The sequence below is a fragment of the Lepidochelys olivacea genome, assembly GCF_965140295.1.
Source record: "Lepidochelys olivacea isolate rLepOli2 genome assembly, chromosome: 11".
Classification (NCBI taxonomy): domain Eukaryota; kingdom Metazoa; phylum Chordata; order Testudines; family Cheloniidae; genus Lepidochelys; species Lepidochelys olivacea.
In genome coordinates, this window is record NC_140421.1 from 33,505,981 (window position 1) to 33,529,321 (window position 23,341).

Below are 23,341 nucleotides of genomic sequence, written 5' to 3' on the forward strand. Positions count from 1 at the left end.
GAGAATTCTTTCCTGGGTATCTGGCTGGTGAGTCTTGCCCACATGCTCAGGATTGAGCTGATTGCCACAGTTGGGGTCGGGAAGGAATTTTCCTCCAGGGCAGATTGGAAGAGGGCCTGGAGGTTTCTTGCCTTCCTCTGCAGCATGGGGCACGGGTCACTTGCTGGAGCATTCTCTGCACCTTGAAGTCTTTAAACCATGATATGAGGACTTCAATAGCTCAGACATAGGTGAGAGGTTTATTGCAGGAGAGGGTGGGTGATATTCTGTGGCCTGCATTGTGCAGGAGGTCAGACTAGATGATCATAATGGTCCCTTCTGACCTTAATATCTATGAATCACGTGCAAGACATGCACCTGGGATCTGGGAGACCTGATTCACACCAGAGACTTGTACTTGGGTCTCCCACATCCCAAATGAGAGCCTTGACCGCCAGGCTATTAGCTGTTCTGGGCCTTCCCTCTCTCACTGGTTTTGATCAGAAATTCCATCCTGGACCTGATAAGCCTGTTTGTCCAAATGAATATATTCCAGCAAAAAGTATTAGTTTTGTCAAAAAATTCCTGACCAGCTCTAGATTTATACAAACAAAATTATTTGATTGAGTGATACAAATCCATGAATTTATTCAAATAATATGTGCCCAGTTTTACATTACCTGTAATATTAAATATAGTTAATTAAACACTGCTTCCTCCCTGAATTCACCAGAACCTGTGCTTGATGATCTTTAGGACATATTGCAAGATACACCTATATTTCTAGGCTTTTATAGAAGACATAGGGAGGGATGAATGGAGTATGACTGGTATCGTGTGAGAGAGCTTGTGATGGAAGCTGCTAAAGAGGCTTTTTAATATTACTAATTATTAATCGTACAATACCCCAAAATGTGCTTCACAAATAAGAGGAACGCAGTCTCTGCTCCAAAGAGCTTGCAGTCTAAATATAATATAATATAATATAAAAGAACAAGTCAGAACAAATAACGAGTGGGGAGAAAGGGAAGACGAAGGACAGAGTGACAAGGTCACACAGTTACTCAGGTTGACTCTGCACAAAACGTAACAGGTTTTCCCTCCATTATACTTAATTTTATACAGAATTTTAATTGTCCCATTTCTCTCTGAGAAAGGACACCAGAGGGACAAAAAATCCTCGCCCTGCCCTCAGCCATTGCTCTAAGCTTTATTACTGACCAAATCCTTCTCTATAAACTTGTGATTACTTAATTTTTTTTTCGTGACGATAAATCCACTTAAATCCTGGCCCTTGATTCCTCACAAACTAACTAGAGGATAACGCCTCTGCAAAGCATGCCTTTGTCATCTCCCATCTGAAATACCGCAACGAAACATACGTGAGCATGAATCTAACAACACTTAGGGCAGCTTTTTACCATACGGAAAAGCTCATCTGTGCAGGAAACAGAATCTTCTGGGGCTGGTCTAGGAGTCAGGAACAATTCCCAAAGGAACTAAGGACTATTACAAACCTCACTATCTTCTGCTCCATGTGCAAAGAACGTTTCTTCACCCTTCCTTCCCCAATATAAACTCACAGCAGCATGTACATTTAAAAAATAAAAAACAAAAACAGGAAAGAAACCCAAAACCCTACAAAAAGAACCCTCTGCACAATACACACAGTTCTCCCCCTGGATATGAGGTCTGGTCTAGGTCTACACTACAGACTGGTGCCAGCAAAACTATGTCAGTCCAGGGTCTGAAGAGGCAGCACAGTTGTATTGATGAGGGATCGCATCAGAAGTCCCTAGTGTAGACACAGCTATATCTGCAAAACTGTGCTTTTAAGTATTACCTGTTATGCGTGTGTGGGGATGGTTTTATTATACCAGTAGAAAGCACAACTTTGTCAATGTAGCTGAGTTTACACTAGGAACTCTTTGCCAGTATAGTATACCAGTATTCCTATACCACTGCAGCAGTGCTAGCATAGACTTGGCCAGGATGAGAGAGAAAATGAATGCCACGTGACAAGATGTTAGCTACTTCACTTAATGTATGTGACAGGGTCGGGCCAGATGGCTAGAGGACAGTAATAGAAGGCAGATATATTAGCCCCAGGTTAAGTAGGTCCCTTTTCCCTGGGTAAGGTAATAGGGAAGGTTCCAGAAAAATCAGGGACCTTCTGGAGACAATTAAGACAGACAGGCTGATTAGAACACCTGCAGCCACTCAAGAAGCTGCTAGAATAAATTAAGGCAGGCTAATTCAGGGCACCTGAGTTTAAAAAGGAGCTCACTTCAGTTTGTGGTGCGCGTGTAAGGAGCTGGGAGCAAGAGGCGCCAGGAGCTGAGAGTGAGAATGCATACTGTTGGAGGACTGAGGAGTACAAGCATCATCAGACACCAGAAGGAAGGTCCTATGGTGAGGATAAAGAAGATATTGGGAGGAGGCCATGGGGAAGTAGCCCAGTGAGTTGTAGCTGTTGCACAGCTGTTCCAGGAGGCACTCTAGACAGCTGCATTCCACAGGGCCCTGGGCTAGAACCCGGAGTAGAGGGCGGGCCCGGGTTCCCCCCAAACCTCCCAACTCCTGGTCAGACACAGGAGGAGTTGACCTGGACTGTGGGTTCAAGAAAACGGCCGAACTGAGGGCTGCTGTGAAGCTCCAAGGTGAGCAAATCCGCCAATAAGTGCAAGACCCATCAAGGTAGAGGAGGAACTTTGTCACATGTACTACTGGAAGGTGCTCAGATACTACGATGATGAGGATGATATAAGAACCTATATAAAATTACACACAACCCCTCCTCTGTGTTAAAAGAGCATTAATAAGGTCGCAAAGTCAAGCACCAAAAAGTTAGGAAAGGCCAGAATTAAGGCTGACTGGGCAACCTTATTTCAACCTTCTTGTGCCTTTAAATTAAGATACAGTCTTTCTTTACACGATAATATACTATTTTCCCTTCCTCCCTGAGTGTTGGTGGGAGAATGGATGGTGCTCACTTAAAAAACAGTTATTCAATATTTTGTTTTATCCACCTTGTTCAATGTGTGGCCCTACACCTTACTTACTGCCCACTATTCAAACCCCACTCTGATATTGGAATTATTAATTTTCTCATGAGTCTGTCTATTGTGCTCATCCCCTTCTTATAATTTATTCAAATATTAATGAATTTCTTTTCAAAACATTCCTGTGATGAAGGGGTATTATTATCCCCATTTTTCAAATAAGAAATTAAGGCACAGAGATTAAGGTCAAAATATGCGGTAATTTGGGGGTCCCAATTTGAGATTCCTAAAACCTCATTTTTCAGAGTACTTAGCATTATAGATCACTGTAGCCCTGAGTGGGTGCATGCTCAGTGCAGACTGAATCTTCAGGGAATTTAGCTACTAGAATTTAAGAACCTTTTTCTGAGCATATGTGAACTGAACTGTGATTTTTCAATGACTTATAACTTGGCCAAATTTGTGCAGAGATTCATGGGGACAATAAATGGCACGATCTTGACAAAATTGCTGCCAAATCCATGCTCCAAAGCATAGGGATGCTAAAGCTTTTCAAGTAAAAGGTTGACAGAATTTTTAAAATAGGCAACATAATGTATTTTTCCCTAGCCTTGTTCTCAGAAATGATAGAGCCATTTGGAAGAAATTTCCCAAAAATATTCAGCCGGAAGCAGAAATTGGAATTGAAAATTTCACCCCAAATGGTTGAAGTTTGGCAAAGTTATAAGCAATTGAAAAAAAAGTCTTAACGTTGCCCAACACTTCTATTATAAAAACAGTGCTCCCAGCTTTGCCTGTAAACAGAACAAATCGGAACCCCGATCTTCCCTCCACACAGTACATATCAGCCATGCTCCCTGTGCCTTTCTGCACACTTTGATGACATTCATACCCTGTTCCCCTATACAAGTATCCAGCCTCTTCACAGCTTCAGAATTCAGAAAAGTCACTTCTAACTGAGGGTCTAGGGAACATGGCTCGAGAGGAGGTTGCAAAGAAAGCCAAAAATATTGGGATCATGAGCTTTGCTTTACAGATCTCTTTAAGATTAAATTGTTGCACTATATTAAAAATTTGTATTTACACAAAAATTATGTAGTGTACAATACAGACCAAATGAACATATTAATCAACATATAGTTCCATTTGTTTTTACACACATACTCTGTACACAAACCATTCTGGGAAAACAACAACTGAGGTAGAATTTTATGAGCCAGATGATATTCTTTTGAGCAGGAGGCTTTCACCCTCCAGTCTAGCCCTAGGTGAAAGTTGGGTGGGGAATATTTGAGATGGAGCAGAGAGGTTCTACCAGTCTCAGCTGAGAGTATTCGGTGTTTGGAAAAGGCTAGTAAGAAGGGTTTTCTGGGGGGGTCTCAAGCTATGTTGTGCCCCTGCTGCCCTCTGATGCTACTAATACTGGCCACGTACCAAGATAACATTAATCCTTTACCTGTGAAAAGATGTACAAGGGCAGATCCTTATGCTCATGTGAAGTTCTAATTAAGTCAATGGGACTCTAAGTGGATACAAGGGTCCATCTTAGTGAACCCTTGTGCTGGAACTATTCTATTCTATTCCCTCGTCTACATGGGCAAGTGTGTTTTGGTAAGAGGGCATTTTTTGGTTTAGCTTATCTCACTGGGGAAGGAGCACAAACAAAGTACAACTATACCAGTATAACTATACCAGTGTAACTTGTAAGAAATTTTCCTGTGTAGATAAGACCGATATAGGTTCTTATATCATCTGTATCATCATAATATCTGAGTGCCTTCCAGGAGCTCATTAACACCAACAGAAGTTGGTCCAATAAAAAATACTACCTCACCCTCCTCGTCTCTCATGATAAACATCTGTCATGGATCAAGGTCACAGATAGTAGCTCTTGGGTTGGGGGGGGGAAGTGGGGGAAGAGGAAGAAGTGGGGTGCTTCCAAGGAAAAAATTTGGTCAGGAGCTGTGGTGCTTCAAAAACCTTTCAAATTTTTAAAGTGTGTGCATCTAAATATATTATACACGTGTGTGATCGTGTGTGTGTATAGATATAAAAAGATTGAAAAATAAATATTACAAGTTATATACTTGTATTCCAAGAAAACATGCTATGTTCAGAAACAAGGAGTATTATTTTATATATAGACACACACACATATAAAAAAAGATCTTCACTGTTCATTTATTCACCTTGACTCTAATTTTCCAAAAAATGAGCACTTTGTTTTCAAATCTCCTCTAATGGGGTTGAATAACTCTCAAGTTCAAAGAATCCTCCAAAGAGAAATCCCAGAGACTCTTCCCTTGTCTGTTCACTCTCGTCTATATGATTTTAATTTTCAATCAAATCATATCGCTGCATCACAACTGATAATTTTCTGGGCTCAAGGCAAAATTTGTGTTGTCTTAATGATGTCTCCTTAACTGCATTTCAATGGTCAGTGAGTGACAAATATGATGGGTTTATTATTATTTTGTATTGAAAAAATGATTTACCTAGTACGAGGCAGGTCATGCAGCAATCTGATGGCTTCAGGCACTTACTGAAAATAATACTAAACCCATATAGTATACAGTGAGGGCCTGTGGCTTTAGTTATCTTAGATCATCTCATTTCTCCTTTGCATTAGACGAGTCAGCAGAAAAAGAAGACAAGAAAATGGATCCACTGAGAGTCTAGAGCTCACATTAAGATTCATTACCGTGCACTGTTCAAATCACGAGGGAAAAAGCCTACGTTATGATAGCAATATTTTTGACATAAAGTTCAGATTTCTCTGCTACAAATTTGAGATGAGGATAGCTTTAATGATTTTTGAATTAGCTTGTTATTTAGATTCTATTAGAAAATTATATTTTTATTCATTGAGCTGGGTGAGATGTGGGTTTGCAGTTTCTTCTTTAATGAACGCTATTAGTAAAGGATTTAATTGATGTTTCTGCCCGGGGCAACACAACGTTTTATTCACAGTCATATTTTAATTTTCTGAAACTCAGGCTGTTCTTTGCAAGAATACTTCATTTGGATTTTTCACATTTTAGTACTGGATGTAAAATATGTTTGCGCTCAAGTGTCCTAAAACTTATCACTTTAAAATGTATACCGTACAAGTCTGAAATTAGCTCCTTAGAGTGTTTTCACCTACTTTACTAACATTACTACTGTATAATTAACAGGATAACATTAAAATCTAAGACTTTCTCATGACAAAAGCTTGCCAACATTTGGGAAGATTGAAAAATAAATATTACAAGTTACATATTTGTATGCAAAAGAAAACATGCTATATCCAGAAACAAGGAATAAAGGGGGAAATTCACATAAAAATCAGAATAATTAGGCTTTATGTAAGTGAATGGGAGGGTACCCCTGTCTGAAGCTGCTACTCCAATCCAGGGGTTGGAGTTGCTGCTACTGCTCCTTTGTGCTGTATGCAAGGTGCATTAAGGCTGGTAGATCACAATCATCCCTGGCAAGTAGGGAGAACTAAGCCCTTTCCACATTCACTATGCCCCAGATGGCTCTCCCCGCACAGCTTCAACACAGAACCTTAACCCTTCTGCCCATCCTCCTCTTCAAAGTGAATTTCACTCTAGAAGAGCACAAAAGTGTTCTACAAAAGCACATCAATATTTTGTAAGAGGAAGAGTCTCGATTATTTAATACATTTTCAGGGTTAGCATGAATATCATCAGCTCTACATGTAAATCCTTTCAAGTTGAAAATGCAAAGATATTTTTAGAAATTATTCCCTCTAAAACAGGTGACATTTCTTGAAGAAAATGTAAGAGCTCTTTTGCTTTAAAAATTTCTGTACTCAAATTGCTTATTTTGCATCCAAAAATTGGTTGTTTTAAAAATAAGCAAAATTCTCTAAAAATACATGGGGTGAATTTTGGCCAAGTTTGTAAGCCACGCTACGTATTATCAGCATCAAATCATCTCACTTTACAAATGAGGGGGTGTGCCATGTAAAACAAAGTGAAGTCTTTTTATTTATGATATTAGAACATTACAGTAATATGACATTTACAGTAAACAGCATGAAGCTTTGATGCCTGACACTGAAATACTCTGGACTATCCTTAGGGTCTTAAAACCTGTGGGATTTAATTGAGACTTTTCTGAATCACCCTGTAGAGCAGTAAAATACGCATCCTATTAAATTCTATAGGATGGTACAAAAAACAATGAAAAGGTTATCATTTTCTATTAAATTATATAAGACATTTCCATAAGGACAAATTCATTGCTGACCTTACTGAGTGCATTGTATCTTTAATTGCAATGGAATTGTACTCCCTTATTTCAGTGGTAAATTTAGCCTGTTGGGAGGGCTGCATTAAGGAAAAGTTCTGTGCTCCAAGACAAGAACCCATTTATCTACGGAAAACACCAAATATGTAATGAGTCTTTGTTTATTTTTCTTCTATTTTTTTTACACATACATACAAATGCGAACTGTTAATACCAGGTATCCCAGCCCCCCAAAATTTGCTCTGTCTTCTTCCGGTGTTATAATCTGTATTCCTAATGAGCACATTAGATTGGAGTTCTCTGAAGTCTGAGGGCCTAAATGGGCAATTGGAGATGACTTCGATAAAAATTGTGTGTGTGTGTGTGTGTGTGTGTAAAAGAGAGAGAACTATAGCCACTATAGCATAAGCCAGAAGGGCTGCCTTCAAAGCTCAGTTAACTCCGTTCCTGAAACTCTTAACAGGACATCCCGACCACAGTGTCAGAGTGGATGGCACAGCGAGAAGACGGGACTCTGAGTGCTCTCTCCTATCGCCACAACTAGGCAAATAAAAGTATGAAATTGGTAGTACCGTTGCCAGCTCCACATAGCAGGAAGTCACCAGACAAACCCTTAAAAGTCACTAGATGTAGTTGTTTAAGCACTCAAAAGGAGTCCAAAATGTCACTGAACAAAATTTCCAGAGATTTCAACAGAGAAGAATATAATATATATGTATACACACACACACACACGGGAGTAGAGTCATAAAATCATTCACAAGCAGCTCAACAGTTTCAATAAGATCCATTCCATGCTCTTCTTACTACGTTCTGTTGCACACCAGAAGCAACTACAACAGTACGCTGTCATCACCAGGAGGCACCCTCTGCTCATTGGGAAGGGCGCTCTGCACACTGCAGCCCAGGTTGGCTGGGGTTGGTTAATTTCAGCTGAACCTTGCCTTTCTTGCCAGCCTGGATTTAAGACAACAGGTTAGTGAAAGGGAGAGCCCAGAACCACGGGGAAGAGGGCATTTGCCTGACCTGAACTCGATGCTGTAGGGAGCCAAGAAAATAGATTTAAAAACAGAAGTCTGCTAGCCGGACCCCTTCCCCCCGTTTCTAGGGTTTCATTTCTGAAAACAGCTGGGCAGCTAACTCCAGGCCAACCCAGGGGAAGGAGAAAAGGGGAACTGAAATCAGCTAGCTCCACCTTTGATCCTGTAGTAAGAGCTTCATTCTGGGAGGCATGGTGCCCCCCGCCTCATTAGGGCACATGGTCCTGTCTCATTCTACCCCACCTTCCATCTGTGTGGTTCTCCTTGCTGGCTAACCTGCCTCCACCTCCCAGCCCATTTCATTAGCCATCTTTCCCTGCATCACAGGGGGTGCTACCTACTATGGAACAGCGAGAAAGAACACATTTGGGTAAAAACAAGCCCTGGCTAATGTGCTGCTCTCTCCACAGCACGCCTGGCTTTAGCAAAGTATTTAATTAGCCTCCACAAACTTCTTTTCCTCGCCTGCAGATTATAGTGATCTCAGCCCAAGAAGCCCTGGAATGTGATTCCTTTCAAGGTCATGCTCAATTGAGACATAATGACATTGACTTGGTGCACAACAGAATGTAGTACAGAGAGCATGGAATGGATTTTATTAACACTATTGAGCTGCTTCTGAATGATTTTGTGACTACATAATGGTGACTTCTTTCTCTGAATGTCTCTGTATTTGGCAGTGAAAGTCGCTAGATGTGTCACTGGTCACTCTGACACTTATTTTCTCGCTAGGGAAACCAAAAAGTCATTAAATCTAGTGACAAAGTCGCTAAGTTGGAAAGACTGATGGTAGGGAGGGCATATAAATAAATAAATAAATTTAAGAAAAGAGTGCAAGAGAGAAAGTGTGCGCAGACATCGGACAGAAAGGGTGGGTTGGGGATCTTCCTGTGAAAAGTTGGGAATACTACGTAAAATTTCCTGCATCTTAGACTAAGATGTTTTATGCAAAAAGCAAATGAACTAAACAAAAAACAATAAAAGGAATCCTATCTGGGATTTCAGAATAACTTGACAGTGGAAAAATTATATTGCAAAATGTGCACCAGGACCCCAGATGTGATCATGCAGCTTCTGTCACCCTCACAAACCTAATAAACCCTTAAAAAAATCCATGAGGATAAGTTTTGAACGTTTACGTAAAGCAAATTATATCCTTCTCCCTAGGACACTGGATTTCCACACCCACTTTCAAACTACAACCATAACCAGGGCTCCCAATCCTTCTTTGTTCTACAGAGGACAATACCATACAAACCAGATGCTTGCTTTTATGTAATATTTTGGCACCAAACTTGGTTAAACAATTTAAAATTCAGGAAGACAGGAGAAAAACAAACAAACAAACTTGTTAACTTGCCCCTCTGACTCTGGCAGGCAATGGCTTAGTACATTATTATCTTCTGCAATTCCCCTCCTTACTGAGAACTGTCTCATTGTACTTTGTTCCACAACAAAATTATAGACCAATTTTACAAGGGAAAATTGGTTTCTTTGAGTTCAGAGTTATGTTATTTCATCACAGTTGAGGTCTACCCTCACTTCCAGGTCTGGCAAATCAGTAAACTGTGGCAAACACATGCAAGCAAGCAAGCACAAACCCACAAACTCACAACTTGCCTATGGATTAGCAATGAGATTTGACTGTGAAAAAACTGAGTTTATTCATATGTAAATCTGTTATGAACACCTGATGAACCAAGCAGGGTTTGCATGGCTCTAAGGCCTGATCCGAAAGTTCACTGAAATCAATGGAAAGACTCTCACTGACTTCATTGGGCTTTGGATCAGGCACCAAGGGAATCAATCATGACATTCACACGTGTTTCTCATCTGACAGTACACACAGCACTAAATTCTAAGCCATTGAGCCAGCCAGATTTCATAAATTTTGATTCAGTAATTTATAGGGCTGTTGATCAATCAAGTTAACTCATGCAATTAACTCAAAAAAAGTAATCATGATTAAAAAAAATTAATCTCAATTTAATCACAGTTTTAATTGCACTGTTAAACAATAGAATACCAATTGAAATGTTGGCTGTTTTTCTACATTTTCATATATATTGTATTTTGTGTAGTAATTGAAATCAAAGTGTGTATTATTTTTGATTACAAATATTTGCACTGTAAAAATGATAAACAAAATAAATGTTTTTTTTTCAATTCACCTCATACAAGTACTGTAGTGCAATCTCTTTGTCGTGAAAGTGCAACTTACAAATGTCTATTTTTTTTGTTACATAACTGCATTTAAAAACAAAACAATGTAAAACTTCAGAGCCTACAAGTCCACTCAGTCCTACCTCTTATTCTGCCAATCATTAAGACAAATAAGTTTGTTTACATTTACAGGAGATAACGCTGCCTTCTTCTTATTTACACTGTTACCAGAAAGTGAGAACAGGCATTTGCATGGCACTTTTGTAGCCAGCATTGCAAGGTATTTACGTTCCAGATATGCCAAACATTTGTATGCCCCTTCATGCTTCGGCCATCCTTCCTGAGGACGTGCTTTCATGCTGATGACGCTCGTTAAAAAAAAATGGGTTAATTAAATTTGTGACTGAACTTCTTGGGGGAGAATTGTATGTCCCCTGCTCTGTTTTACCTGCATTCTGCCATATATTTCATTTTATAGCAGTCTTGGATGATGACCCAGCACATGTTGTTCATTTTAAGGACACTTTCACTGCAGATTTCACAAAACGCAAAGATACCAATGTGAGATTTCTAAAGATAGCTACAGCACTCGAACCAAGGTTTAAGAATCTGAAGTGCCTTCCAAAATTGGAGAGGGATGAGGTGTGGAGTATGCTTTCAGAACTCTTAAACACTCCAATGCGGAAACTACAGAACCCGAACCACCAAAAAAGAAAATTAACCTTCTGCTGGTGGCATCTGACTCAGATAATGAAAATTAACATGCGTCGATCTGCACTGGTCTGGATTCTTATCGTGCAGAACCTGTCATCAGCCTGGATGCATGACCCCTGGAGTGGTGGTTGAAGCATGAAGAGACATACGAATCTTTAGCGCATCTGGTATGTAAATATCTTGCAATTCCGGCTACAACAGCGCCACGAGAACACCTGTTCTCACTGTCAGGTGACACTGTAAACAAGAAGTGGGCAGTATTATCTCCTGCAAATATAAACAAACTTGTGTGTCTGAGCGATTGGCTGAACAAGAAGTAGGACTTAGTGGACTTGCAGGCTCTAAAATTTTACACTGTTTTATTTTTGAATGCAGGTTTTTTTGTACATAATTCTACATTTGTAATTTCAACTTTCACGATGAAGAGATTGCACTACAGTACTTGTATTAGGTGAATTGAAAAATACTATTTCTGTTTTTTTACAGTGCAAATACTTGTAATCAAAAATAAATATAAAGTGAGCACTATACACTTTGTATTCTGTGTTGTAATTGAAATCAATATATTTGAAAATGTAGAAAACATGTAGAAAAAATATTAAACAATAATGGAATACCATTTATTTAAACAGTGCGATTAATCTCACGATTAATTTTTTTAACTGCTTGACAGCCCTAGTAGTTTATGTAGAGTGTTTTACCTGATAACTGGCACAATGTGATCATATGCTGAGCACCCTCCACTCCCACTGACTTCAGTGGGCGCTTAGCCCCCTTCAGGAAATGGCCTAATATTGGGGGTTTGGGGGTCATAATAAATAATTGCTCTACTGAAAAAAAAATAGGAAGGTTTACTTTTAGCAATAGGAATCAGCAAAGTTTCCCTTATTCTTTTCTCACCACACAGTTCCAAGTTTGTCCTGATTGGACGTGATGAGACAAACATAAAAAGAGTGCTCCTTTAGATTAATGCATGCCATATTCCTCAAGGCACTGAAGGGTTAAATGCCTACCTTAATAAGCTGAAAATTAGGTTCGACATTTGTTGTAAAAGGGACAAGAACAAACAGCCACTAATGTTAATTTATGTAGAAAAGTGGTGATGAGGGGTCCCTACATGGTGTAAATGCTCAGCCATCATCTGAAAGAAATTAACAAAAGCCTCCCTGTGCATATGGAACAGATCCTAAAACACAAGAAAGAAACTTGGCAAAATGATAAGACATCTGTTTTCTCTTGCTCTGGATAGGGTCACAGCTAACAGATAGCTATTCAGAAACATGTGACATGGCAGTGCTCACAGCATGGAAGATCCTCTGGCTGATACAGCAGGGATTAAATGCTTGTCTGCCTTTTTACAGAAACTCTTCAAGTTTACAACTGACGCATATCTAATTTAAATATCAGTTGTAGCTCCAGCTTTAAGACAGTTTGTCCAGTGACTAAGTAAAAGAGTTGAAACAGCATTAGCTTAATTTTCATTTGCTATCTAGCATTCCAAACAAACAGGGTATATTTTTAATTAGCTACCTAAATATCTTAATTTGTTTTCACAAAGCACAGCTATAGTATAAATGACTAGAACAAGACTAGTTTAAATGGTAGTTTTTAGCTACAGTACAACACTGCAGTCAAGTTTGCAATTAGATCATCTATTTAATCATATGCTTCTTGCCTTCCTTGGCACCCTTGCTTTCTTGTTAAATCTACTGCAGGGGAACATGCAGCGGAGCCTAAGAAATTCTGTAACATGGCCCATTGTCATCCTCATCTACAACACAGACCTTCAGCCCACCAAGAGGTCTTAGCATGGGAACAAGATGCAGCACCACAGGCTGAGATGTGTAATTTCTGTGGACTGCAGCTCTGAACTGAATTGAAGACAACTGTTCCATTTTATGCAAATTCGAATTTAGCCCCTGGACTCCTGAAATGATGGTCATTCAGTCCTCAGGTGGGCAAAGTTTGGTCCTCCGTTAATCTACTGTATAAACAATTTTAATCAACTTTCTTGTAAAGTAATATTCCTACAAGTTCCCTGTGTTTTCTATACAACTAATTAGAGTTTGCTAGTGGGAAAGTTAAGGAAAACTGCTTAATCTTCCTAAACTAATCCATCATCATTGTAATATGGGTTTTTATTGTACTGTGTATAGAAATGACTGCAAAATGGGTAGATAAAATATTTTTATGCAAGTGTTCAATGTCCATAAATGGCTGAGAGAAAAGTTTGCTCGAACTTGCCCCTGTTTGCATGTAACCTGCTTTAGACATTCAGGAGTCTTTATATAGCAGAGTCCGCTAGCAAAATAAAACATTGCTCACCATATTTTTACTACCCTAACTAGTCAGATTTAGTGCCCTAGTTACCATGGTAATCCACAATTATTTACTTCCCTTTCTCTGCAGGAATGTAAACTGACTTAATTCTCCAGCAGGCTGACACAGTGAAGACAAGTACAAAAACCCAGTACATTCTCAAAAGTCATATGTGTTAGCCATTTGCCATAGCTGTTCACTCAAAACCATGTTCTTTGGCAGTGACCTAAGAGGGTGTCTGCCTTACAACATTGAACAGAGATAAAAAATGGTTAACCGTTAACTTCTCTTACAGAGATGATTACAGGTGGCACACAAGGTCTTTTTTAGATACAAGCAGGGACAATGACGTGCAAGTCAGATTTTATGTAATGGTGACAATGCATATCTCCCAAATACACTTAAAAAATAAAATGTCAACTAAAAGTGAGTTAGTGCTTTAAAAAATGGTTGTGCAATACTTCTGGCTGGGCTACCAGCATGTGGTGAGTGCTTCATGGCTCTGTCTTCTTAATTATTAGTAAAAGAATATAAAGATTACTGGCCGACGTTTGCACACAGACCATTCTGGGACGAGACAGTGGCCTAATATTAGCTCATTACATTGTCATGTGGGAGATATTTGGTCTTTTGCTTTCTGAGGCAGCAGAACTTGGCACAACAGACAGATGATGCTCTCAAGGATAGAGGGAGAATCAGGGAAGGGGTGGGGTGGAAAATGTGCTTTGCATTGCTATCACAGGCATCCCTTCTCGACAATCTGGGTGGGAAACAGTGTTCTATAGGGGCCCTGTTTCCTGCTCATCCCTGGAGGATGTTGGGATGGCTGGAATTGTTTTAGCTGGAGATCTGATGCTATGTCCTGTAAGGCAGAGGCATTCCCCAGTTGTTACGGAGTCAGAAAGTAAGGGAGGATTTAAAAGGGAGGAAAATATGACAATATGAAACTCCTAGTCCTGGTTCCTAGGAAGGTGCTGCTATGGGGACAGTATAAAGCCAACAGCAGTTGAGTGGGATTAGGCAAATCTCTAAATGGATTAGCAGTGGTGCCTTCCTCCACAAAAATCAAACGTAAACATTAACACATGGAACACCCATCTCTGCTATTGGTGTAAGTTACATAAACCCTCTCAATCCATCCTGTGAAATGCTTACTGAATATATTAAAAGCTCTTTATGAGTAAGAAAAATTTCAAATATTATCCAATAAAGACTCAACATACAGAATAGTTATTAAAAACAAACCATACACCTTTCACCATATTACCTAGGAAACCTGAACAAAATAAAATATGTCATATTGTTATACTAGCAACTTAGGACAGCCCAACAAGGGGGAAACCAAAATGCCGTATGAAATAAGTAGAAAACTCTGAATTAGAAAAACGGTCATTAGTTACTGACCCTGAAAAATGGAAGGTTATCTCTGTTCTTTAAGGGTCCCATTCTCTCTTATTCAATTCAACAGGAGCAGGATTGGCCCTAATTGTTTACTATCCACTTCAACAAGTAGTATACAAAATACCATGCTATCACACAGTAAACTCCATTATTTATCATCTAAGAATGCCCTAACACACATTTTTGCACAGTTATATTTTATTGCAGTTAACATCATATACAGTATTACAAGATTTAAGTAAGCAACCCTTCGGTTTTACCCCAGTTTACGTATCTTTCAGAATTATGGATGGCTAAATCCACTCTACCGGAATTCAATCATATGATTTCAGGGAATAATAAGTAGTTTAATCCTAGTCCTTAAAATCTCTAAACCTTTTCCCACTGGCCTTTAAAGTATGATTTGTTAATTTCAAGATGGCATTTTAAACATTGCTTCTACAAAAGGCCTTTTTCAACAACATTTTAATGCTCTGAGGAGAGTCTATGTATGCCAAAACCTGGCTTACCTTCATAGATCCCTGAACATTATACCTTTCAAACAAGACAAGAGGCATGCTTGAAAGGGATCTTTATTCCTTGTCAATCCACAGTAATGGAAAATTGCTGAACAAGTCTTAGACACAATTCATTGTCAATTCATGAGCATGGAGACATTCCTAAGTGCATCTTTGACAAAAGGACAATCCTTACTATGAAGATGCTATGCAGAGCTTTCAAAGAATACAAAATAGTAGGTTCTTCAGAGCTATTAAAGTCTATTCTATTAATCTGATTTAGGGAGCCACAGGAGAGCACAATCACTACATTTGAAATAGTAAATGAGAGATTTTCATTTTTTATTTTATATGTTGAAGTGCTTGTCTAGATACTCCAAGTGCATGTACAATTAGGCAATTACCTGTTTTTCAAAAAGAACATAAAATAATCAGAAATTGGACCCTCCCTTTTGGATCATCAATTAATTCATCAAGACTAACAATATCATCTGCACTATTAGTATTCATGCCTAGTACACATTTTGTCTTCCTGCCTCAAGAGCCTGTGATGAGATCCAGACCTTGCATTATGCCCTGAAGGTCATCAGACTCTGTTTCTGTCAGACCAAGTGAGGAAGGTGAGAATGCCCTTTACAGAAAAATTACCCTCCTGGAGGGTGTGAGTTTGAGTGCCACAGCTGATCAATGAGGGCATCTCTCAGCTATTCAGGGCCAAAACATTTAGAACATTACACAAAGCCAACACCTCAAGTTGCACCCAGAAACCAGCTGAAGGCCACTACCTCCTAATTCACCTCACATCTTACATCACAACAGCCCCATAAACACACTGAAAAAGAGAGGTAACACAATGGGATCCTACATGAAAGAACACTTGGGACAAATGAACAATTGCTCAATACTATCCTTGGGAATCTTCCAGAATAAAAAGGAATGAAGCTGCTTGAATCCACAGGTGAGTCAACAACATCTCATGGTAAACTGTATGAAAGGCTTCTGACAGCTTTGGAAGAATCAAGATGGACACCTGATTGCCATCACCAAGAGCCATCATAACCAGAAACTGCTGAAGCTGCCTCACCACAAACTTCCTAATAATGTTCCCTAAGTTTAGAAAGAGGGGTAAAATTGAAAATGTCAAAACCAAGAGAAAGTTTCTTGAGCAAGAAATTGCTTCTTAAACAGACACTGGCATTTTAACATCCCTAAGGAAGATATTGCCAATTATCTACAATGACCCATATCCATACTAGTCTTCAGCAGCCAGGGGTATGTGGATCTAATTCGCAGGATGTGGTTTGAAGATTGGGGATTGGTCCTGCTTTTGAGCAGAGGGTTGGACTAGATGACCTCCTAAGGTCCCTTCCAACCCTGATATTCTATGAAGCCTATGCCTCAGGCCCCCAAATCACTTCAGTGACCAACGATCGCTGAAACACAAGTAGATAAGATTATGTTCCCCTGCCACCACATCCACTTCCAAAGCACAAAGCTCAGTCAGATTCTGAATGATCTTATCCACAAAGTAGCTTGAGAGTGCATCAAGTCAAATATTTAACATAATCACTGGGATTAAACAATTTGTCTTAATTATACTGTTCACAACTTGAAGCAGTTCTACCAACTGGGACTTGCAGATGCTGTAGTGGAAGCAAATCGTTTTTAATTCACATCCTGCACAGCTATAGCATGTGATTGCAAAAGTGCGGCCACAGTCAGACTCAGAACAAGACTTCCACCAGCTAGACTGCTTTCCTATTGCTTTATCTGCTGCAGGTCCTCACAATACCATACTGACCATGAGCAAGATGAGGCTGTTTAGGAGCCACATTATTGATCATTGGGCAAATATGGTCTTATCATATCAATGACAGGTCAGTCAACCAGTTGACCAGTATTCTTCCCCAAGCTCACTTGAAACTAGTTGCATCAGTCTCTGAGGCAGACCATCAGCAACCGGTTGTTATGGAAAAGGTACACCCCAACCTTGTCAAATGACACTGTGAGCAAATTGGACCACACCATTTAATTGTAACAAAATTTAGCACATAAGACAGCATGCAAAATGGGTAAAAATATACATACTATTTTATATAGTTCCCTGTATATAAAAAGATTGATTTTGAAAATCTTGGCCAAAATTATTTTAAAATGACTAGTGACTCTGAATGTCTCAATTTTTAGGCATCCAAGATGAGACATCTTAAATAGGCCTGATTTTCACAGAGCTGGTGTTCAGCACTTTCTGAAAAAGCAGGCCTCCTTAAGGTGTTACAGATTAGATGATCAATATTGAGGCACTTAGAGTCACTGGTCACCTTGGAAAATCTTGGTCTTGGTTCACATTTTGAAAAGAAACAAAAATTACTCTCATATCAAAAGCTGGCACACCAAGTTACAGTCCAAAACAAACTTGTACGGATGCAGATCACTTATTTTAGGCACTCACGTTTGCAAAATTTGGCCTATGTGTACTTGAGTGGTTCAGAAATTCAACAAAATGTTTACATATTCAGGTCTCAGTTTTAACATTAGTGCTCACATAAAGCTATATTAACATATTTCATTGCTATACAAAACCTGCTCCTGTTTGTTACCAGTAAGGGTAGACCCACTATATACATAATTCAAAATGATTATCTCAAACTAGAAAGTTGGTCTTGCTCTCAAGGCATTATTAGTCATCAACAATTATATTATTTATTTAGACAAAACATTCATCATTCTTTTAACATCCCATATCTTAAAAAAATATTTAAAACATTACATGACCACCAATGAAAACACACACATGCTCACACAAAGAAATTTCACACCTTCCTGTGTGTATGTACGTTCATGTGTGCCTGTCTGTAGTGAAATATGCATTAAGAATTAAACATATGGTTTCTATTTTGTTGACCTGGAACTTGTCCAGACATCTCGAGTTGTTAGCTTATTTTTTCCACAGCTTCTCTGCTGAGGAGAACAGTTATCTCAACTGAAAAAAAAAAAAAAAATCTGTACACAGAACCCCATGGATAGCTCCTAAGGCTTTCTAGATCTTTTGTATACTGTAACATTTTTAAAAACTCATATTATTTAATCATTTGAATATTTTCTCTAGCTAGAATTCCACCTCAGAATTATTAGTTTTTAGAACTACTAAAAACTATTTATATACACAAAATATGCACTAATATTGTCTTTATTTATAAATTTGCATTGGTCTTTATGGCATTCAACTGGAAACAGGGCATTTAACAAAATGATTATTCATTATTATAATTCATTATTATTCATACCTCCCTAAATTTATGACTTTCTGGTTTACAAAACTCACCTTCTATTAAAAAACCAAAAACTTCCAAGAGTAATTGTTAACTGAAAATCTGATGCACAGGCAGGTACCATGAAAGGCAGATGTTAGAGCTGTTCAGAGAAAGATAATTCAGCATCATGGAAGATTTTGATATTTTGGGACGAGAACCAAAAATTTTGAAATTCTCCAAAAAAGGGAATGGATCCCTGGCCCTGAGGCAGTCTGACGGTCAGACTGCTCTGAGACAGCACACTCTGGAAGCTCTGGGGTCCCTGGTTCTCAGCTGGTGGTAAGGTGACCAGATAGCAAGCGTAAAAAATTGGGAGAGGAGGTGGGGGGCAATAGGTGCCTATATAAGAAAAAGCCCCCAAAATCGGGACTGTCCCTATAAAACCAGGACATCTGGTCACCCTAGCTGGTGGGCTGCCCCAGGGCCACAGACCCTACCCCCTGTGCGTCCACTTGGTGGGATGTTCCTGAGCCACAAACCATGTAAGCCTCTGGGTTCCCAAAAAGCCCAAAAGGCAGGCTATTGAAGAGCCAGGTGGTCTAGCAGGAATCCAGGTTTCAAAACGTGCCTGAGTCCAACTCCTATCAGAATTTTGGTGAAACCAGTCTGTCTTCAAGGAACGTTTTGAGTTTTATAAATCTGCAAAACTGACGAAACACTGTTCGGCTAGAATTTTTCCAATTACCTTGAGCAGACACCCTAATGCAAGAATACCTTGACAAATATTTTGGGACTTTCAATGATCTATGTGCACCTAACTCCTACAGGCTTCTGAAAATCCCAGATTTAAGTTTTAATTCACTTAACATAAAATATACTACAAACTCTACAGAAACAATTCCATTATGTGCTGTTGAAAATTCACCCACCCCCAATTTAGAGTGTGCTTCCCTATCATTACTGAGGTTTACCATCTGTAGCTACATTAGGAACCATGTCTACTCCTGGATTCTTTGGTAACTAGAACTGCTATTTTTCTCCTTCTGTATCAACCAGAAATTTGCAAAAAGAAAAGGAGGACTTATGGCACCTTAGAGACTAACCAATTTATTTGAGCATAAGCTTTCGTGAGCTACAGCTCACTTCATCGGATGCATAAAGTGGAAAATGCAGTGAGGAAATTTGTAATCTTTCATGTTAGCTGTGGATTTAGCTACAGTTATACAGAGTGGATTTCTCCAATGTGCTCTATCTGAAGATCCCCATAACGACCACTTGAAAGTTTCAGCTAGTAAAGAATATGGCAAATCGCTTACTCAGTGGTGCTCCACATACAGAGCACATAATACCTGTGTTCTACAAACTACATCAACTACTAATTTGTTTCCAGCTACGATTTGAGATGTTGACTTTAATCTGTGAAGTCTTATCGTTGTTATTTTAGGGCCTACTCTTTCTCCTACTGTAATCAGTGGCAAAAATCCCATTCAGCTCAGCAAGGGGGGCGTGGAGCACACCTTTCCTTACATCTTTCAGAGGCTGCGTTCCAGCTAACTATCCCCACTTTTAAACTCTGAAGTATTGTGGGGATTGGAGACACTGCATCCTCAATAGGGGGCCTTCAGCTTTAGAATGTGTGTTGCCAATGATCTGAAAAAGCACAAGTTTGTTCACCTTCAGGTTACACTGCAAGAATTTGCAGAGTACTTTTAAACTTACCTTTGCCATCTGTGCTTGGACTCCGCTAGCCTTCAGAGCAGAAACAGCCTTCTGAGCAGCTGCTGGGCTGTCGAAATCTACAAAACCGTAACCTGAAATTTAAAACAACTTTTACTGAGAAGCAAACAACCATTTTATAATCAAACAGTGCAAAAGCTTTTTTTAACACAAAATTTGTGCTGGTGGAAGGGACAATTTGACAGCCTTGGAGGCTGAAGATCTTCATCTAGTCACAGAACAGAGTAGCAGGCGGGTAAGCTGACCAGCACTGTCCCATCAATGTCCTTTAACCATGAGTTGGAAGAACTACTTCTTGCAATAAGAAGACAAGTCAGTTTTCATGCCCATTCATTTGTGGCTTATGCCAAAGCTTCCAACAATTATTATAATGCTTTGTGTGATCTGGATTTTAGTCCACTATGCACTAACCTGAGATAGTATAGGCATCTGAATAGCAATCTCATGTTAACTTTTGGTCACTAAAATCCTCGCCCAGATTTTAACAAGTGACCTAGAAGGGAAAGCCTCTGTACCCTATTACCAATCATCTAAACCATGGTGTGCTATCAAACTCAGGTTTCTGATAAATTGGTTAGCTATAGCTATTCCGTCATGTGTACACGAGAGACAATGGTTAGTTTAATTATATGATGCATGAAATCTTGGCTGCCAGTGAAGTTAATGGGAGCTTTGCACTGACGTCATTGGGGCCAAGATTTCATCAACTGTTTCTAAAATGCTTTATACTGCAGCAACACACAGAGATGCTATAGACAACACCAGATTTTTTTAAGTACAATAAACTTAATAAAGAACAGTAATTTTTAATTTTAAATATTGCCCCTGATAATTTTGGGAAGTTCAAGAATTGTTTATATGTTACAAGGAGGTTATTAAGAGGGAATCTGCCAATAGACTCCAGTGGAATTGGATGGCAAACAAATGTAGCCTTTTATCAGGCAGTAACCTTACAGGCTACGATTTTCAAAGGTATCTAGGTGTTAGGTGCCATTACCTAATGAAACTAGCCACTGTCTTCAGGTCTCACTGAAAATCACTAGGAGTTAGGTGACTTAATCCCCTTGGTGTTTTGAAAATCCCACTCAAAATAAACAGCCCTGTAAAAACAAGAGCAACCTTTGACTGAAGTCTACTTTGATAACAATAAATAAAATCCTATTGCAGCAGAAAATGGCACTATTCACTCTTAGTATTGAAGCAAATCACGAAGCAGGTCATTACAGGGCTCTGTGCTGCTGGAAATGCCACATTTTAGATGAGATATAAAACTAATCCACTGGCTGCTTGTAATCATTAAAAATCCCACATCACTTTTGGAAAGAGTTGGGTGTTAGAATGGAAATTTAGCTTCAAATACTAAACATATAAGGCTTACAATACAATTAAGTGTACCTTATGGACTCTGTATAGAGAAAACTGTGCACCAAAACATAACTTCTCCGAAGGAATATTGCCATTAAAAGGACACCCAACAGATTTAACTCTGGTCACTTACATATTATAAGTAATTTCATGCAAAAGTCTTTGCAGGATTGGACCCATAAAAAGTACTAATCAGTTGATTTCCATAAGTCCTTTCAGGATTGGTGTGGGTGTGTGACAAACTAAGTACTGTCAAATGCATTAATACATTGGAAATGTAGAAAAATAGTTCTCTCTATTTTTTCCCCAATTATAGTAAGAGCAGGTGTATATGTAAAACTTGGAGGTAAGAAGTTTTTAGATAAGTACAGATTTTGAATTCAGTGTCCCTTTGATTGATCCTGTATTTAGAACCCATTCTGCACCATTGCCTCCAAGTTCCCCACAAAAAGCTGGAACTCTATTAATGATGAGCTTTCCTTTCCTGCCCCCTGCTTGTCAGCTTTGTACTCATTCATGGGGTCAGTAGTTAACATTGCTAAGTCAGCCGACTCCATTCTTCCCTTTGCTTAGAAATTATCCTAATTATTGTCAGAAAGAATGTCTGAAACCTAATACATCAGTGTCTGTTGCTACACCTCCATCCACCACTTCTGTTATTGGGGTATGCTCTCATAATAATTATATGAAATTTTGAAGGACAGTGCACTAAATTAACGTTTCCAGTGTATTTGATAGAAGTTTTATTATTTTTTCCAGCTATAATTATGTTCATGAAAACAAACCCTTTCTCTCCCACCAATATATTCAAACAGGCATAGAACAAAAACACAATTAGGGTATTGGAACATATAATTAAGTACTGCTTAAAACTACTCTGTTCTAATTAATAGAGCCAATTTGCACAATGTGTAATGTTTCCAGATACTTAATACAGTCTAATGGTCTTTTGTAAGGCACTCTAATCTCCCCAGGCAAGGGGGAAAAAAAGCTGTTTTCTAACTCCATTCTCTTTTTTAAAGCAGGGGCTAAATGCCAGCCAGTGCTGTGCTTGTTAACTTAACTGGAGTCATCTGAAGTTTTGGCACACAGCTTGGGCATGGACTATTTGCCAATTGTACTGGGGACAACTATACAGACATTGGGCAAGACTAAACTTTGGTGTAGAATAAGAATGTATTTCTTACACCCTCCCCCCCCAAATTTTAAGAATATTTCAAAATAATTTGAAAACAAGTAGGCAAATATAATTTAAAGACAAACATACCTTTGCATTTGTTTGTTGTCTTATCCAAAATAGCCTTTGTGGATACAATTTTCCCATATCTAAAAATTGTTTAAAAAGGAAATAAATATTATACTTGTGACATCCTGTTACAACAGAGACCAAGATCATGTAATTCTGTTCAGTTTTAATTTATAATTTAACAAAATATAAGAAAATATTGATAGAAACAGAAAAAAATCATATAAAGAAGAAGAAACTTCAAACTTTAACCCTTGATTAGATTTATATAGTAAGGTTTCCTCTCTAATTTTCCATAACTATATAAAGACGACAAATGTATTATGTTAAAGATGGAGCTTATTCTTACTTTTGAAAATGTTTAATT

General features: G+C 38.8%; 1 protein-coding gene across 7 annotated transcripts in view; it reads right to left on the bottom strand.

The window, feature by feature from the left end:
- The window catches only part of RBMS1 (RNA binding motif single stranded interacting protein 1), a 207,239-nt gene that overhangs the window by 38,316 nt on the left and 145,582 nt on the right, over window positions 1–23,341 (bottom strand). For all 7 annotated transcript variants that reach the window (XM_084643426.1, XM_084643427.1, XM_084643429.1 and 4 more), the window contains 2 exons: window positions 22,996–23,054; window positions 20,346–20,437 (listed from right to left, as the gene is read on the bottom strand). In XM_084643426.1, the coding sequence (XP_084499552.1) occupies window positions 20,346–20,437; window positions 22,996–23,054 (151 nt within the window). The remainder of the gene's footprint in view (window positions 1–20,345; window positions 20,438–22,995; window positions 23,055–23,341) is intronic.